Source organism: Oryx dammah, unplaced genomic scaffold, assembly GCF_014754425.2.
Source record: "Oryx dammah isolate SB20612 unplaced genomic scaffold, SCBI_Odam_1.1 HiC_scaffold_14, whole genome shotgun sequence".
Classification (NCBI taxonomy): Eukaryota; Metazoa; Chordata; class Mammalia; order Artiodactyla; family Bovidae; genus Oryx; species Oryx dammah.
In genome coordinates, this window is record NW_024070198.1 from 30436692 (window position 1) to 30455078 (window position 18387).

The 18387-nt window shown below is 52.7% G+C and overlaps 1 protein-coding gene across 1 annotated transcript; it reads left to right on the top strand.

The window, feature by feature from the left end:
• Positions 1-240: 240 nt before the first annotated feature.
• On the top strand, positions 241-4085 carry ADRA2A (adrenoceptor alpha 2A). The gene has a single exon (XM_040254424.1). It carries the CDS (start codon positions 1225-1227, stop codon positions 2629-2631), a length of 1407 nt encoding a protein of 468 aa, XP_040110358.1. The 5' UTR covers positions 241-1224; the 3' UTR covers positions 2632-4085.
• Positions 4086-18387: the final 14302 nt, after the last annotated feature.

Sequence of the window (18387 nt, forward strand, 5' to 3'; positions counted from 1 at the left end):
ATTCCCAGCAGGCACTCCCCGGGCACGCCCTTTAAATCCCTCGCTCAGGGTATCCGCCTCCCCAAAGGGCCCGTCTCACCAGGGGGGCAGGGTTCCAGTGGGTCCCGCGCTGGGCGAGGGCGCTAGACCCGCGGAGGGGAGGTGCAAGGGGCGGGGGAGGGTCGGCTTCCCACGTGGGGGCTGACGCCGGCTGCTCAGCAACGCCGGCTTGATCCTGGGGCTATAAAACCAGTCCACGGCTAGTGCGGTGGAGAAGCAGCGGCCCGGGCTTCAGTGCAGACGCCTAGCAGCCGGCGCGCCTCCGCCCGGCCACCCCTAGCACCTTCTCTCCCCAGCCCTGCTCTCCTGCCCCAAACTCACGCTGCCCTCGGACCCCAGCCTGTCCCGTCGCGCTCAGCGCCCGAAGCTCGCCGGGCCGACGCCCAGGAGACCTCCTGCCTCGGTCGCGGCTCTTGGAGGGCCGATCGCCCACCCGCCCGGGTCCGCCTGAGGACGGGGGCGCCTTCATGCGGCCCCCACACCCATCATCCCACCGCCGCCGTCGCCTCCGAGCTCCACGCGCTGCGCCCCAGCCCCAGCAGGGCACTCAACTTTGGAAGTCCCGCGACGCTCCGAGAGGCGGCAGAGTCCGCACCGTGGCCCCAACCCGGGCCCCGCCGGCCCCGCCGCGTCTGGGGGAAGCGAGAGAGTCGGTGTTCGCTTCGGAGATGTAAGGAGAGAGACGTAGGACCCCAAGCCAGCATCAGCACCCCTCGGCTGCCTCCTGGGTTGGGGGCGGGCCCCCACACGGTAAGACCTCTTGCTTTCGCTCAGGCTCAAGAGTCAAAGATATAGAAACAGATATATTTAATTTCCTGCTATCTTTCCAAGTCATCAGGCCACCGATGATTTTTGTTTTCTCTTCTTGAAGAATAAATCTCTCTTTCCCCATCGGTTCGACCTACTCTCTCCCGCCGCTTAGAAATAAAACTTGGCTGTATCTAGGAGCTGGGAGCGAGAAGGCGCCGACCCCGAGCGCCCAAAGCGCGCGGACCCGGTGCGGTTCGCGGGAGCCGGGCCCATGGGCCGCTAGCGGTCCCCCAGCTCGGGGCCCGGCCTCCCTGAGGCCCCTTCTCCATGTGAGGTGCGGCGGGGTGAGCGGGGCGCGAGAGGAAGAGGAGGACCCACGGGCACCGGGCCGGAAGGCAGCTGGCAGCAGGCCCAGGCGAGTGGGCACCCGCGTTCATGTTCCGCCAGGAGCAGCCGCTGGCCGAGGGCAGCTTCGCGCCCATGGGCTCCCTGCAGCCGGACGCGGGCAACGCAAGCTGGAACGGGACCGAGGCCCCGGGGGGCGGCGCCCGGGCCACCCCCTACTCCCTGCAGGTGACGCTGACGCTGGTGTCCCTGGCCGGCCTGCTCATGCTGTTCACGGTGTTCGGTAACGTGCTTGTCATCATTGCTGTGTTCACAAGCCGCGCGCTCAAGGCGCCCCAGAATCTCTTCCTGGTGTCTCTGGCTTCGGCGGACATCCTGGTGGCCACGCTTGTCATCCCTTTCTCGCTGGCCAACGAGGTCATGGGCTACTGGTACTTCGGCAAGGCGTGGTGTGAGATCTACCTGGCGCTCGACGTGCTCTTCTGCACGTCTTCCATAGTGCACCTGTGCGCCATCAGCCTGGATCGTTACTGGTCCATCACCCAGGCCATAGAGTACAACCTGAAGCGCACGCCACGCCGCATCAAGGCCATCATCGTCACGGTGTGGGTCATCTCGGCCGTCATCTCCTTCCCCCCGCTCATTTCCTTCGAGAAGAAGAGAGGCAGGAGTGGCCAGCCGTCCGCCGAACCGCGCTGTGAGATCAACGACCAGAAGTGGTACGTCATCTCGTCGAGCATCGGCTCCTTCTTCGCGCCCTGCCTGATCATGATCCTGGTCTACGTGCGCATCTACCAGATCGCCAAGCGCCGGACCCGCGTGCCGCCCAGTCGCCGGGGTCCCGATGCCACCGCCGCTGAGCTGCCAGGGGGCGCCGAGCGCAGGCCCAACGGCTTGGGCCCGGAGCGCGGCGGCGTGGGCCCCGCGGGCGCCGAGGTCGAGTCGCTGCAGGTCCAGCTCAATGGTGCCCCGGGGGAGCCCGCGCCCGCAGGGCGGCCGGACGCCGACGCGCTGGACCTAGAGGAGAGCTCCTCGTCTGAGCACGCTGAGCGGCCCCCGGGGTCCCGCAGGTTGGAGCGCGGGCCCCGGGCCAAGGGCAAGGCCCGGGCGAGCCAGGTGAAGCCCGGGGACAGCCTGCCGCGGCGCGGGCCGGGGGCGACGGGGCCGGGGGCACCCGCGGCCGGGCCCGCGGAGGAGCGCTCTGGCGGGGGCGCCAAGGCGTCGCGCTGGCGCGGGCGGCAGAACCGCGAGAAGCGCTTCACCTTCGTGCTGGCGGTGGTCATCGGCGTGTTCGTGGTGTGCTGGTTTCCCTTCTTCTTCACCTACACGCTCACGGCCATCGGCTGCCCCGTGCCGCCCACGCTCTTCAAGTTCTTCTTCTGGTTCGGCTACTGCAACAGCTCGCTGAACCCGGTCATATACACCATCTTCAATCACGACTTCCGCCGCGCCTTCAAGAAGATCCTCTGCCGGGGGGACAGGAAGCGGATCGTGTGAGTGCGGAGTCCGCTCCCGGAGAACAGACTTGCGCTGACTGCAGGCAGCTGGGATCCAGGGGGCGCGTCTACGTGGTCCTGCCAAAACCCGGGTCCAGCCTGTTCCTAGTTTCTTGGCCCCAGGATGGCTCTGCCGCTTCTTGCGGGCATCTGCGTTCTCCTACCTGAGAAAAGAACTGGCTGGGAGGGCCACACCCCTACTCCAACCCCTCCTCCCCCCCATTATTGTTAGGGCAGCTCCTCACTCAGAGCCATCTTCCTGGGTTCTTGGGCAGCCCCAAATCAGTATTGTTTCCTAAAAGTATTTTCACCTCCCCTGGGCCCAGCTGTCACAGTCGTTCAGAGTAAGCACGAGAGCCCAGAGCGGGTGGATGGCTCCCAAAGGGTTAACAGATGGGGTGGGGGTGGGGGTTACCCAGCCCTGGCTAATTGCTCTCCCCCTTCCCCAACTCTATTTTTAAACAAATGCTCAGGGCAGCCCTGCAGGCCCTCCCATCCCCCCACCCCTTGTAAATATACACTATTTTTGATAGTACTTGGGGGTGGGGTGGGGTCCCAAATGTCTCTTGGCTTTTGATGTTTGAATCCTGGCTACTGGAGGTGCTCTCCAGGCAGACTCATTGTGTCTAGTTCAGGGCGAGCCTCTTTGCAAAGTGAGCCCTTTTCTGGTGTCATTACCCTCTCTGTGTCCTCTTCACCAGCAACTGGTGACTGTCCCTTGGGACTGGACTTGCGTTGAGATTTCCTGAGGGGGAAAAGATTTCTGTCCATTTCCCCACCCCTGTGCCTAACAGCATAATTGCCTTGTCCTATGTAAATATTACAAGGATGGATCAAGACAGAAGTAAAAGAACCTTTCTGCCTTGCAGCAGCCCTGTGTATAAAGCCATTATTCTCGGATGCACCCTTTTTCACTCCAGTACTGCACTTTAAAACCTTCTCTTTCCAGTGTCCCCTTCCTCCCTTCCTCTGGGGCCACTGCTTGAAAAATATGTGTTTCCATCTTGGATGTATATGTTACCACTCCCTCCTTCAGAGTGCTGACTGTGGGAAATATTTTACCTGCTGTTTTTAGACACCGAGAAGTGGAAATTATGTGGAAGAAGCAAACCTCATACAATTTGCCCAAAGTAAACAGTTTGAAGAGACAAATGGTCCTGCCCAACTGTACAGTTCCTGCCCCAAGAGCTCTTAAGTATCAAAGTGTTGTCCATTTTTCCTCCCTGTTTTTCTGGTTGAGATCAAGTCATTGATAAACTCCCAAAGTCAAGGGAGAAGGGCGGAGACCTTGTTTACATCCAAGTTGCCCTATGTTTTAGACAGAGACTCTTTAAGGCCTGCACTCATATTTCACTAAAGAAAAATTAATGTCAGCACATGTTGCTAATGACAGTGGATTTTTTTTTAACAAAAAGTTTACAGATCAAATGTGAAATAAATATGAATTAAATGGTCTGTCTGTTATCTGAGTTTTCAAAAGCAAGACTCTGGAAACATCTGAATTTATGTATATTTGAAATTAAAAAAATACTTATGCATTATAAAACACTTTTAAAAGGCCAAGCAGTAACAAAGCTGCCATTTATCATCTGTTTCTTCTTTGCCAGATGCGATGGTGAGTCTGTTATAAGCTCTGTTTCATTTAATTGTCCCCCAAAGCCCATGAGGGTAGGTACTGTTAGGATCCCCATTTAACAGGTGAAAAAAACTGAGTCTCAGAGGGCAAGGGATTTATTCAAGGTTAACCACAGTTGGGGGAGTGTACTGCATGCAGGGTGATCAGGTCTTAGGGTCTGTACTCTTCACCCCAGAGTCTTGCCGGAGTTATATCACTAACACTTTGCAGAAAGCTCCCAGCAGTGGGGTCTCTACACAAGCTGTGCTATATCTACAGAGCACTGGATATATTCCGAGTGTGTAGGTACACCCAAAGTCTGCACGTGCTGCAGTGTCTTTATGCCCTTACATGTGTTATTCCTCAAAATGTATACATTCCCCAAGTGTGGTAGATGCACAAATTATGCCATATACTCCAAAATGTGTACCAGACCCGACAATGTAATGATACACAACATGTGGTACATAGCCCGTAGTATGGTATAGGCTTCCCAGGTGATGCCAGTGGTAAATAACCTGCCTGCCAATGCAGGAGATGCCTGAGACAAGGGTTCAATCCCTGGGTTGGGAAGATCCCCTGGAAGAGGGCATGGCAATCCACTCCAGGATTCTTGCCTGGAGAATCCCATGGACAGAGGAGGCTGGTGGGCTACAATCCATAGGGTCACAGAGTCAGACACGACTGAAGCAGCTTAGCGAGCATGCATGGTATATGAAGCAATTGTGGTATCAACCTAAACGGAACCACATATTATTTGATCAGTTGAGTTGTCTCTGGCCAAAGGCTGGGATCCTTCCTGTTGCATTCCTGTAATATTGAGTTCTGTCCCTACGTCTAGGAGGGCTTAAGACCCTTGCCCTGTGGTTATGGTGATGGCACTTTGAAGCTGGAAGGGTCTAGAAATCCAGGAATTCAACCCCTCATCTTCTTAGAGGAAGTGACCTGCTCAGGGTCCCACAGCTCTGGGTGACCTTCTCTTGGAAGCAACTGACCAAGAGTGGAATATTAAGAGTTCTCATGTGTGTATTATAAAAGGCTGTGCTGGTGAAGGAGAGTCACCGTCCCAGGAGCTGGGTTTGAGGGGCAATCCCAAGCCACAGGTCCAAGTCTGGGGGGAGACGGATTTGTAAGACCAGCCGCTTAAAACACACATGCAGCCCAGCTCTGGATGCCCCAGAAGCAGATGATCAGTTCACCTCCAGGTGTTCCCCCTGGGCAGCACCTGCAATATCTCCTTATTAACTTTTTTGGGGTGGGGGTGGGGTGACAGTGGGCTTCCTTCATAGCTCAGCTGGTAAAGAATCTGCCTGCAATGCAGAAGACCCCAGTTTGATTCCTGGGTGGGGAAGATCCCCTGGAGAAGGGATAGGCTACCCACTCCAGTATTCTTGGGCTTCCCTGGTGGCTCAAGCGATAAAGAATCCATTTGCAATGCAGGAGACCTGGGTTCGATCCCTGGGTTGGGAAGATCTCCTGGAGGAGAGCATGGCAACCCACTCCAGTCTTCTTGCCTGGAGAGTCCCCCATGGACAGAGGAGCCTGGCAGGCTACAGTCCACAAGGTCGCAAAGAGTCGGACATGACTGAGCAACTAAGCACAGCACAGCACAGGGGTCAGGGTAGGTAGGCAGGGGTGGGAGGGTGCAGAGCCCTTAGAAGGGATCTGGGCTTTGAGGGGCCTGGAAGAAGGAAGACCATGTTTCTGAGGGGTTTTATTAGAGGTGGGAGGGAGTGTCCTCCAGCATCAGATGCTCTGACTCTGAAGACAGGACAGTGGACAGGCATTTGGCTCCAGCGACCCTTGCCTGGGGCTTCAGAAGCCACAGCCTTTGGCATTAAGGCTGCCCGGTCTGGGGCTGTGCTCTGCTCCCTACCCCCACAGCAGCCTCCTTCTCTCTCCCAGCTTGCTCAAGGCACCCATTGCCCCAAAGGCAAGCAGTGCTGGATGATAGGCTAGCCCGACAGGCCCCCAGACTGGGCTGTGTCCCAGACACAGGGGCAGATACAAACACTGCTCGATGTTACTGCTCTGTCTTAGGGAAGCGGCCCTGCTCTCTGAGAAAGGGGAAGTGTGGGGCAGGCCCTCCCTGCCCCACCCTAGCGGCAGAGCAGCCCCAGAGGTGGATGAAGCCGGGCCTCAAGCCATGTCCAATAGTCTGGGGTGGGGGTGGGGATTTGAGGATCTCAGTCTAAAGATGAGGAGATAAGCCTGTCCGTCTAGGGCTTCCTGTCTATATCTGATCTTGATTACTTGGGTCTGTTTTTGGGGTGAAGTCTTCTATTTTACATGACTTTGGTTGGGGCGCCAAAAGCCACTGGCTTTGGGCTCTGAAGCGTGTCTTGCCAGGTTCACTCCCACCCAGGGCCTGGAGTTGGGGGAGGGCAGCCTCCTCTGAGCCTAAGCCCCAAGGGTCTGTCTTTCCTGAAACTCTCAGTTCAATTTCCTCTCTGCTAAAGGGCTGGAGGTGGGTTTTCCCTGGTGTGTGTGTATTTAGTCACTAAGTCATGTCTGACTCTTTGTGTCCTCATGGACTATAGCCTACCAGGCTCCCCTGTCCATGGAATTCTCCACAGCAAGGATACTGGAGTGGGTTGCCATTTCTTTCTCCAGGGGATCTTCCCAGACCAGGATTGAACCCGGGTCTCTGGCATTGGCAGCTCCTTCCTTGGTGACTCAGTGGTAAAGAATCCCCTACCAAAGCAAGAGATGTGGGTTCAATCCCTGGGTCAGGAAGCTCCTCTGGAGGAGGAAATTGCTACCCACTCCAGTATTCTTGCCGGAGAAATACCATAAATAGAGAAGCTTGGCAGGCTATAGTCCATAGGGTTGCAAAGAATCTGACAACTGAGTGAGCACGTGCACACACACACACCTCTGTGCTGTGAATGTGTGGTGTGGGAGAGATGGCTGTAGCTGGGGGCTCAGGGAGTAAGATGCAGGAGCTCAGAGACGCCAAGACTTAGGCTTAGGGAGGACGGGTGGGAAGGCAACTCTGATTCTAGCAGCTGAGCCCTGTGAAACAGTGCCAGGCCTATATATGCCCCAAGGCCTAAGTCAGTCCCCAGATTTTGTGTCTCCAACTTCATCCCTGTGGATGTCCGGTCAAATGTCTGTTCCCATCTGGGGACACCTGTCAAGAAGCCCACTCCCCAAACCCAAGCTGAGTGTGTGAATCGGAGAATCACACTCCACACTGGCCTAGCCAAGACTCTGAGAAGACCTAAAGAAAAAGTACCTGTTAAAGATTTTTTTTTTTTTTTTGCTTAGTTGCTCAGTCATGTCTGACTCTTTGCAACCCCATGGGCTGTAGCCCACCAGGCTCCTCTGTCCCTGGGGATTCTTCAGGCAAGAGTACTGGAATTGAGTTGTCATGCCCTCTTCCAGGGGATCTTCTCAACGCAGGGATCGAATCCAGGTCTCCCACACTGCAGGCAGATTCTTTACTGTCTGAACCACCAGGGTGGCAGGACCCAGTATCCAGAGTCAGGGCTCAATGTCACCCTCACCTGCAGGCCTCTGCCCTGGGCTCTGCCACCCACCATGGTCGACCTGGAGTCTGGGATGCAGGAAAGGGCGCCTTCCTCAGCAGAGGGCATGCCTGCAAGGGAAGCCCTGTGAAGTCACTGAGATTAATCACAAACACCAGGGTCTGTCTTGAAAATAGAATCGATCTCTTTGATTACCAGAAGTCCTGGGGTTTAGAGTCAAGCAAAAAAAGGAAACAAGGCCTGTTGGAAAAAGCCTGGACTAGGCATCAGGAGGCCTGGATTCTAGTGCTGTGGTGTGACCTTGGGTAAAAGCTTTTCTGAGCCCCCATGACTTCATTTACAAAATGAAAATGGTTGGTCTGGATCCCTGCTATTTAAAACTGTGTTTCATTGTACTTATATAACTATAAAAATTAATCTCAATCTCTATCTCCCATCTATCCTCAGCCTCTCTGTCTATCCATCCACATCATCTATTAATAGCTGATGAAATGCTGCTTCAGTGACCTTTAATAGGTACCTTTTCGAGACTTCCTTGGGGGTTCAGTGGTCAAGGCTCCACGCTTCCAATGCAAGGGGCAAGGTTTTGATTCCTGGTCAGGGGACTAAAATCCCATGTGCAGTGTGGCCAGAAAGAATGCAAAGACAAAAAGCAATCTTTAACAGGTACTTTTTCTTTAGGTCTTCTCAGCCTTGACTGTGCCAGTGTGGATTGTGATTCTCCGAGAGGAGATGATATGGTGTGTTAGGTTTCCCAAACTCCCTGGACTGTAGAATTGCATTTTTTTTTACAGAGCATCTCAGTGAATGGTATTTGCAGAAATACTTGTTGGATCTTGCTGGGCCAAGGGGTCTCACCAGACTTTTCTGTTGATGGATTTTAAGCGTCTGCTCTCTCCTGTCCTTGCCTTAGATGTGAGGTGTCCCCCCCACCCCAACCCCCATGCTGCAGTCCCTCTCCCCTACCAGGCAGTGGAGCTGAGCCAGAGGGGAGGCTGGGAGGAGGGGTGGGCCATTCTGGAGAGGTGGTTCTTTGCAGTTGCCTTAGCAGCCGCTGTCCTGTTCTCCGCGGAAGGGGAGTCTGACCCCAGGGAGCTCAGGAGGGTGTGGAAGGCCAGTTGGGAGTGGTCTGTCAAGCTCTTTCAGTTCTGCTCAAGGGCAGGAACTTGGCTCTTTGAAATTTGCATCTGAGAAAAACAAGATGGTGAGCTGAGAAGGTAAGTGATGAGGGATTACGAGGGCACTCAGTACAGGTGCGTCAGGTTTAAAGCACCAAGGGGCAGTGACACCCTGGAGCTGCCGGGGGTCAGGGGGCTGAGGGGAGAGGGCTGCAACTCAAGTATTAGAGTTGCAGTTTTCAGGGAGGATGTCTGGAAGGTGCCTTTGATCAGGGTCACTGTAGCCAGTGGACATGGAGAGAGCCTGGGGGATAGCACCTCCTCTGCCCTCGACCCAGGCACACGCACCAGCCACCGGCCCGGGCTCAGAGCAGGAGGGCAACGGCAGAGGCGGTAGGCACGGGGTAGGCGGGCACCATCCAGCACAGAACCCACCGTCTGAGAAAGGCTGAGCGATGCCACTCTGGGGGAGACAGGTTTGTGGGAGGCCAGTACCTTGATTCTTCAGTGTGTTCGCGGCCAGCTCTGTGGGCCGCTGGGCAGACCTCGTGGGTGGGAGGTTGTATGTTGGGCTTGTTATGAGCAGATCTGACTGGGCACACACACTGACACACAGACCCACACACCCACCAGCTGGCCCATCCGGTGAGAGAGAGCCCCAGGCACCCTTTGACCAAAGCTCTCTAGACTGGCCTCATGCCTGTGAGGCCCAGTTTAGGTGGCCAAGAGGCAGACACTGGGCTGCCTGGCAGTGATGACCAGCAGACTGGGGCTTCAGTGAGGAGGGGTGGGCACTGGCCCAGGTCAGTGACCCCATCTGTGCCCTGGGTATCCTGGGGACATGGCTGCGCCTTACCCAGCACCTGAGGGCACCTCTTGGCCTTCCTGCTCACAGATACACACCTTCAGGATGCTTTTTCATGCCATTAGCCTCAGAGGAGGCTTCCCCAGTGGCTCCGAGGTAAAGAATCTGTCTGCCCATATAGAAGACACAGGTTCAATCCCTGGGTTGGGAAGATCCCCTGGAGGAGAAAACAGCAACCCACTGCAGTATTGTTGTCTGGAGAAGTCCACGGACAGAGGAGCTGGCAGGTTATAGTCCATGGGTTCACAGAGTCAGACACGACTTCGTGACTAAACAAGAACAAATGGCCGCTGGATGAGAACAGAGGGATGGGCAGGTAGGTCTGGCAAAGGGGCTGGGGGTGAGAGAGGGGCACCATTTGTTCAGGTCACTAAATGAAGTCCACCCTGCTTGGACCGTATGTCCTGAGAGACTGACAGAAGGGTGAAGAGGCTGGAGAGGGTTGGGACCAGGCCACACAGCCACTTGGAAAGATTCATCTCGAGGGCAATGCAGAGCCTCTGGAGGGATTCGGAGCTGAGGATGAGAGTGATCAGAGGGTTTTTGTTTGGAACAATATTCTGGCTGCTGGGTGGGGACTGATGGGGTGAGGCGTCTCAGGAGCAGTAGCAAAGAGATGATAGTAGCTTGGAAAGTCCAGGGCCCCTGCCTCCCCTGAGGTCACCCAAAGGCAGTGGCAGACTCGGTGCAGACCTAGACACTGGGATTTCAGAGAAGTCTTTGCTGGCAAAATACTGTACACCACCGCCCCTACCCTCTGTGGATTTCCATCTCTAGAGGGTGAGTCCCAGGCTCAGAGCTTCCTGTTTCTGGTTACATGAAACCATCTTGAAGGGTTAATTCAGTCCATCTTGGTGGGCTGTAGATCTGGTCATATGACCTGGTCTGACTCCCCGCATGATTTGAACCTCAGCAGCCTTATCTCTGGGGCTTCCTAAGTGGCGCTAGTGGTGAAGAACCTGCCTGCCAGTGCAGGAGGCGTGAGAGAGGCAGGTTTGATCCCTGGGTCAGGAAGATCTGCTGGAGGAGGAGGGCACGGCGACCCACTCCAGTATTCTTGCCTGGAGAATCCCATGGACAGAGGAGCTTAGTTGGCTACAGTCGATAGGCTCGCAGAGTCAGGACTGAGCGACTGCACGCACACACACGCCTTGTCTTTACCACAATCGGAGGATTAGTGGAGGCCATGAGAATAGAGGTCTGTGTGTCCCCTGAGCCCCCAAAGTCTTGTTGGCAATGCGAGCGCATGCGAGTTGGAGGCCCTCAGCACCCCGTGGATTCTGTGGGACCAGAAGATTTGATAATCCAGAAATCTGGGACTCGCCCCCCACCCTCATTCCTGCACTAGGCTTAACCAGGCCCCTCCAGGAGAAAAGCCCTCTGTTTGCAAGTTCAGGAAACCTGTAACTTGGCACACCTGTCTACTCTGCCTGCCATGAGGCACTCAGCTGCAGACTCATGGCGCCTCTGCCCCCCTCCCTGTGATACTCTATACCTGGTCATTTGCTTGAAATCTAGTCCTTACGCTTTCAACATGTGCTTATTATTTGCCAGTGACCTGTCTCTGCCAGAAGTTCCCAGAGAAAGAGTCTGGGTCTTGGAGCAAACAGCTGGGATTTCTGAGGACACTTTAAAGTTAAGACTTGGGAGTCAGAAGATCTGATTATAATCCTGGTTCCAGCACCTCCCCTTGATTTTAACCTTCAACAGATGACCAACCTCGTTTTCCCCACCTGTAACTTGGAGATAATGGTTGCTAGCATTTTAGCCAATTGCCCAGGCCAGTGCTCATGTAGGGCCGAGGCAAATGTGTGTATGCTAAATTGCTTCAGTCATGTCTGACTCTTTGCAACTCTATGGACTATAACCCACCGAGCTCCTCTGTCCATGGGATTCTCCAGGCAAAAATACTAGAGTGGGTTGTCATGCCCTCTTCCAGGGGATCTTCCTGACCCATGGACTGAGCCCTTGTCTCTTACGTCTTCTACATGGACAAGTGGGTTCTTTACCACTAGCGCCACCTGGGAAGCCCATAGAAACCAATACTGCCAGTCTTTTCTGCTCCAGCTTGGAAGCTGGAGGCTTGTTTTCACTTGAAGCTGCTCTAAGCTGGGCCAAGCTGGGCTGGCTGGGTTGGGTGGTGCCAGCATCATGCCTTCTGAACTGCTGTTTTAGGGAGATTTGTGATGGTAATTTGACGTGTCAGGCTCTTAGCTTTCTCTTTTTTCCAGCCGGATGAAAGGAAGACCTTGTGTCTTTATTAGAGCAAGAGGGTAGGACTGGATGAACTTCAAGACCCAGACCAGATCCATAGTGACCGCGATGGTTTCTCCTGAAGCAGCCCTGAAACCGAAGTCTCCTGGTGGCCAGGTTGGTGCTCCTTCCTGCCTTGCTGCCCCCTAGGCTGGTTTATTGTGTTCTGATGATAGCACTCTGTCCTTGTCTCCATAACTTTGCTTCTCCTACAAGTGGGAAACCACACCATCCTTCCCTGGCTGCCCAGCAAAATCACATCTAAACCTTAAAGCCAAGCTACACCCCAGCACTCTTTAACGTTAGTAGTGGGAGGAACCTGGGATTTGACAACAGTTATTTCAGGGCTTAAACCTCGGGTCTGACTCCTTTTCGACATCCCTCCCTGTTCACGAAGGTGGCCAGTAGGGGTGTGTGGGGAGGGTACCATGCTGCCAATCAGAGGGGCTGCTCCTGGGCTTGCCCTCAGCCAAGCCCATCCTCCAAGGCTCGGAGGAAGCATCTTTCTACCACTCTTTCTTCTTGCTCAAATGGCTTGGGTCCAAAGACTGGAGTCTTCACCAACTCTACTGTACCCACTTCATGGGGGAAATTTTGTCAGAAGAGTTTCAGACATAAACCAAGAGGAAAGCATGAGAAATGTAGATATTTTGCTTTTGTAATGATCTCTCCCCTTTCAGCATCCCCTCGTCTAAAGTTCTCCCAACCTCTCCCAACCTGGATGAGAGGGGCTTGGACATTGGTGTTAGACATGGAGTTACACGGTGGCTCCATCTCTGCCTGTCTATATAAATTTGGACATGTTTCATTTTCCAGAACCTCACAGTCCTCTGAAAAACGGGTAATATATTACCTTTCCCCACAATGTCACGGCCTGGCTATCATTTCATTTCTACATGTTTATCATGGTTTATATGTTTGAGAGTTTAAGTTCTGAAGGGGGAGGAGCTATGTTATCTGCTGAATCTTTGGCACCGGAAACCCATAGTAAGTACCCAGTAGACATTTGTCAGATACAGTGAGTGAATGATGTGTGATGTGATGGAGGACACAGAGGGCAGTGCTGTATCTCTCTCTATTAATATTATCTATCTTCTACTCTATTATCTACCCACCTACCTACCTACCAATTGGCCAAAAAGTTCATTGGGGTTTTTCCATAATATCTTACAAAAAAACCTCAAATGAACTTTTTGGCCAACCCAATATCTATCTGTCTATCTATCTATCTCTCTCTCTCTCTGTCTGTCTGTCTATCCATTTGTCTTTATATATCTAAATACTTCTCATTTGGCAGTGGGATGAGTGCTTGGGAATATGGAAAAGGGTTTCAGCTTTTAAACCCAGAGAGATGGTGTATGAGTCAGGGTTCTCTGGGCACAGAACCGGTACAATGTTTGTATGTGTGTGTCTCTGTGTCTGAATTTACCTATATATCTACCTATCTATGGGCTTCCCTGGTAGCTCAACTGGTAAAGAATCCACCTGCAATGCAGGAGACCCTGGTTCAATTTGTGGGTCAGGAAGATCCCCTGGTGAAGGGATAGGCTACGCATTCCAGTATTCTTAGTCTTCCCTGGTGGCTCAGATGGTAAAGAATCTGCCTGCAATGCAGGAGACCTGGGTTTGATTCCTTGGTTGGGACAATCCCCTGGAGGAGGGCGTGGCAACCCACTCCAACCTATGGAGAATCCCGTGGACGGAGGAGCCTGGCGGGCTATAGACCATGGAGTGGCAAAGAGTTGGACATGACTGAAGTGACTAAGCACAGTACAGCTGCCTATCTATGGAGATTAATTTAGAGAATTGACTCACACAATTGTGGAAGCTGGCAAGGGCAATATCTATAGGGTAGGCTGGCAAGCTGGAGGCCCATCCGAAGAGCTGCAGTTTGAGTTCACAAGTGGTCTGCTGGCCAAGTACCCTCTTGCTTGGGGGAGGTCAGTCTTTTTCCCTTAAGGCTCTAGCAGATGGGTGAGACCCACCCACATTATGGATGGCAGTCTGCTTTACTGATTTAAATGTTAATCTTATCTTAAAAAAAAAACAAACACCTTTTCAGAGACATCTTGGATAATGTTGAATCAGATATCTGGGTACTGTGGCCTAGCCATTTCATTCTGCAAATATGTGTGTGTGTGTGTGTGTGTATAACCATTAGGTGCATGGTTGCTCAGGCGTGTCCTACTGTTTGCAACCCCATGGACTGTAGGCCATCAGGCTCCTCTGTCCATGGGGATTTCTAGGCAAGAATACCGGAGTGGGTTGCCATGCTTTCCTCCAGGGGATCTTCTCAACTCGGGGATCGAACCCAGGTCTCCCTCATTGCAGGCGGATTCTTTACTGCCTAAGCCACTAGGGAAGGCCAAGAATACTGGAGTGGGTAGCCTATGCCTTCTTCGGGGGTCTTCCCAACCAAGGAATCGAACCGGGGTCTCGTGCATTGCATGTGGATTCTTTACTAGCTGAGCTACCAGGGAAGCCCAACTACCCATTTTAGACAGGTTAAAACAGAATGGTGATCTAGAAGTTTGTCTGTACTCGAGACAGTGGAATTAGTGGGGGTAGGTTTTCCTGCCCCAGCTTTTAGCCCAAACACAAAAGGTGGTTTCAGCTCATTAAGACTGGCCCTGACCTGGCAGGGAAGGACCAGAAAATGCTCAGAACTGATCAGCTCACATGGTTCAGTGCTTCCCAGTCACATCCCAATGGTCTTTTGTGTGTGCAGCAGACACCAGCCTTGCCTTTGCTCTCTGGGTGACTCAGCTGCTCCCTGCCACTCTCCATGGAGACTGCAAGAGGAAGCCTCAAAGTCTGGGTCATGCTGGGCCCGCATTAGTAGCCGCTCTGGGTTCTCTGTCATGCAGTCCGCACCTGGCTGGATCTGGGCCTCCCTATCATCACGCTTGCTCACCCGCAAGCAGCTCTGGCTGTGCTCGCTGTTCACAGTCTTGGTCCTGAACCACTCACTGCAGCTCATTTGCCTATGCCCTCGTGTCAGACTGCTGGCTGTCCTGGCAGCCAGTGTGGTCACTGACTCTCAATTCATTTTGTTTCGACTTGGGCATATGCTGTTGTCCTCTGGGTCTTGGCTTCTCTTGTTGATACTTGCTCAGTGACAGTGATGCCTGCTCTCTGTCCCAGAAACACATGCAGAATGTCTTGGGCATGCCTCCCTGACCCAGTCCCTGGGGCCTCACTAGGATGCTGACAGGGGTGACTCACTCTCTGCTGGGCTCATGTGCACTGCTGAACCTGGGCCGTTCCCATGGTTGGGGGAGTGGAGAGGTGTAGGAGCATGGGAGCAAGGTGGAGAGAGGCAGTAGATGTAGGGTACCTTTTGTGAAACTCCAAGTCTGAGCCCTTCCTGGGGTTTGTTTGCCCTTCTGCACATCACCGTCATTGCCCTAGTCCCTTCCCATTGCTGTGACGTGGACTGTGACACCACAGACTGAGTGGTTTGTAAACAACAAAAACTTATTTCTCACAGACCTGGAGGCCAGAGGGCCCAAGATCCAGGGGCCAACGTGGTTGGGTGTGGACCCTCTTCTGGGCTTAAGGCTTGTATCCTCTTGGGGCAGAAGGGACAAGAGAACTCTTCAGGGTCCTTTTTAGAAAAACACTAATGCCATTCATCAGGGCTCTGCTCTCATGCCCTGTTCAGTTCAGTTCAGTCGCTCAGTCGTGTCTGACTCTTTGCGACCCCATGAATCGCCGCACGCCAGGCCTCCCTGTCCATCACCAACTCCCGGAGTTCACTCAGACTCACGTCCATCAAGTCTGTGATGCCATCCAGCCATCTCATCCTCTGTCATCCCCTTCTCCTCCTGCCCCCAATCCCTCCCAGCATCAAAGTCTTTTCCAATGACTCAACTCTTCGCATGAGGTGACCAAAGTACTGGACTTTCAGCTTTAGCATCATTCCTTCCAAAGAAATTGCAAGGCTGATCTCCTTCAGAACGGACTGGTTGGATCTCCTTGCAGTCCAAGGGACTCTCAAGAGTCTTCTCCAACACCACAGTTCAAACGCATCAATTCTTTGGCTCTGAGCACCTCCCAAATGCTCCAGCTCCGAATACCATCATATTGGGGGTTAGAATTTTAACATACAAATTTTGAGTGGATGCAGATATTCAGAACACAGTAGTCATGGTCCCACCTCTGAACCCATCAGAGATAGAAAACTTTTTGCTAGTATTGTTGGGACTGGCTGAGTTCACTTATCACCTGTGTTCACTATGGTAGATGGCGGAGTCTGAGAGGGATGGAATCTTGATGACAGTTTAGCCCTCAATCCAGATGAATATGAAGTAAGATCTGCCTCCAGACTTAAAAAAATTTTTCATAAGCAATTAAATTCCCTTGCTTTTATTTAAGCCAATCTCAACTGGGTTTTCTGTCACCTGCCACCAAGAAAATCCTAATGGAGCCAGCGCTGTGACCTTTGGGTCAAAGTCACCTCACCAATATTCTCAAAGGCTACGTGATTTTTTAAAAAAATTTTATTGGAGGATAATTGCTTTACAATATCGTGCTGGTTTCTGCCATGCAGCAGCATGGATCAGCCATAGGAATACATGTGTCTCCTCCCTCTTGAACTTCCCTCCCATTCCCTGCCTCTAGGTGGTCACGGAGCACTGGGCTGATTCCCCCTGGCTCTCTATTTTGCATATGGTAATATGTATGCTTCCTGCTGCTCTCTCAGTTCGCCCCACCCTCTCCTTCCCCCACTGTATCCACAAGTATGTTGTCTCTCTGTCTTCGTCTTCGAGGGCTGCCTGACTTTGAAGGGCATTCAGTTGTTTTGCTTCTTTAACTGGGTGTCACTTGGTCCTTGTGTTGACCCCTCTGGTGGCTCAGACGGTAAAGCATCTGCCTGCAATGTGGGAGACCTGGGTTCGATCCCTGGGTCAGGAAGATCCCCTGGAGAAGGAAATGGCAACCCACTCCAGTACACTTGCCTGGAAAATTCCATGGACTGAGGAGCCTGGTAGGCTACAGTCCATGGGGTCACAAAGAGTCGGATCGGACATGATTGTGCGGCTTCGCTTTCTTTCGCTTTTCTTTGGTCCTTGTGTTAGGATCAGCTGTCTAATCCAAACTGTGTTGATAACATGGCTTTTGGTTTCCAATAGCCTTAATCAGTTCTTTGAACTTGTCTGAAAGTTGGAAACCCATAACCCACTTGTTGTTTGTTGTTTTATGGGAGCCAACCGTTTGAATGTATAAGATGAGTTGGTGCAGCTCCTTGGATGAGTGGAGAGGAACTTTGGATCATCCATTGATTCCCGGAATTCTTCTATGCTGAGGGTAGGAGGTGGAAGATTCCTGGTCATCTGGGCTTCCAGGATCCAGCTTATTCTCCATGTGTTGCTAAAAGAGGACAGAGCAGTTGTTCTCATAACAGTTCCCTGGCTGAGCAAATGCTGCAACCCAGTCATCAGCACTGAAGGCAACCGAGTTCATGATCCACATCCTGACTCTTTCTAAACAGGAGCTGTGGCCACCCAGTGATTTATTTCATGGGTAAGCCTTCCAGGAAAAGGATTTTGAAGCTGTTTGAATGCATGTATATTTTTGTGTGTTGAGTTTTGGGGATATTCTTCTTTGAAGCTGTTGGAATGCATGTATATTTTTGTGTGTTGAGTTTTGGGGATATTCTTTGATCTAGTTGGCAAAAGGAAACGATATGAGCTGAAAGCATGGACTGTTTGGGTTTCCAACTTTCTGCATTTACGTTCTGCCTCTTTTCACATTTTTATAGACGATCAGCCTTCAAAACTATGCAACGGTGATTGGGCATGAATCCTGTAAGTGCCAATAATGTGTGAAGGTGAGTCCAGTGAAAAATGAGGAAGCCTTGTGGTCAAGAGCACGTACACTGGGGTCTGCAGACCTGTGTTCCCTACACGCCGATTCCAGAGGGAGTGGAGTGTCTGGGAACCACAGTTCTCTCTTCTTTCCTAGATAACCTGGGGTCTCACCAGCTCTTAAAGTTCTTCCATATTTTTTTCTCACTTAGGATCTTTTTCTGTGTTGCTTCCACCAGGTACAGGGATGAATTCTGGATATTTGTTTTGCTCTGTTATTTGGTTTCATAGGGGGTGGGTCTCTGAGCCTTTTCTTTCTCTCAAACTAGCCTGAAACCACTGGGTAGGCTTAAGACTGTGCTTCAGTTCTCTGCAAATCTACCTCTCCTTCTCCCCCGGCCCCTAGCATCTATCGCAGCACTGGCATGTAGAGGGTGTTTAGTATGGCCTTTTGGCCCTGGGCCTTTGCTTTCTGCGGGGTGGGAGTGGCCACTGAATGTGAAGGAAGAGTCTGAGGGCAGAAGTTGGGTGTGGGAGGGGAGTAGCCAGAAGAGGGAGGAAGTCGTGGCCAGTGAAAGAGGGAGGCTAAACGCCTGCTTTGTGGT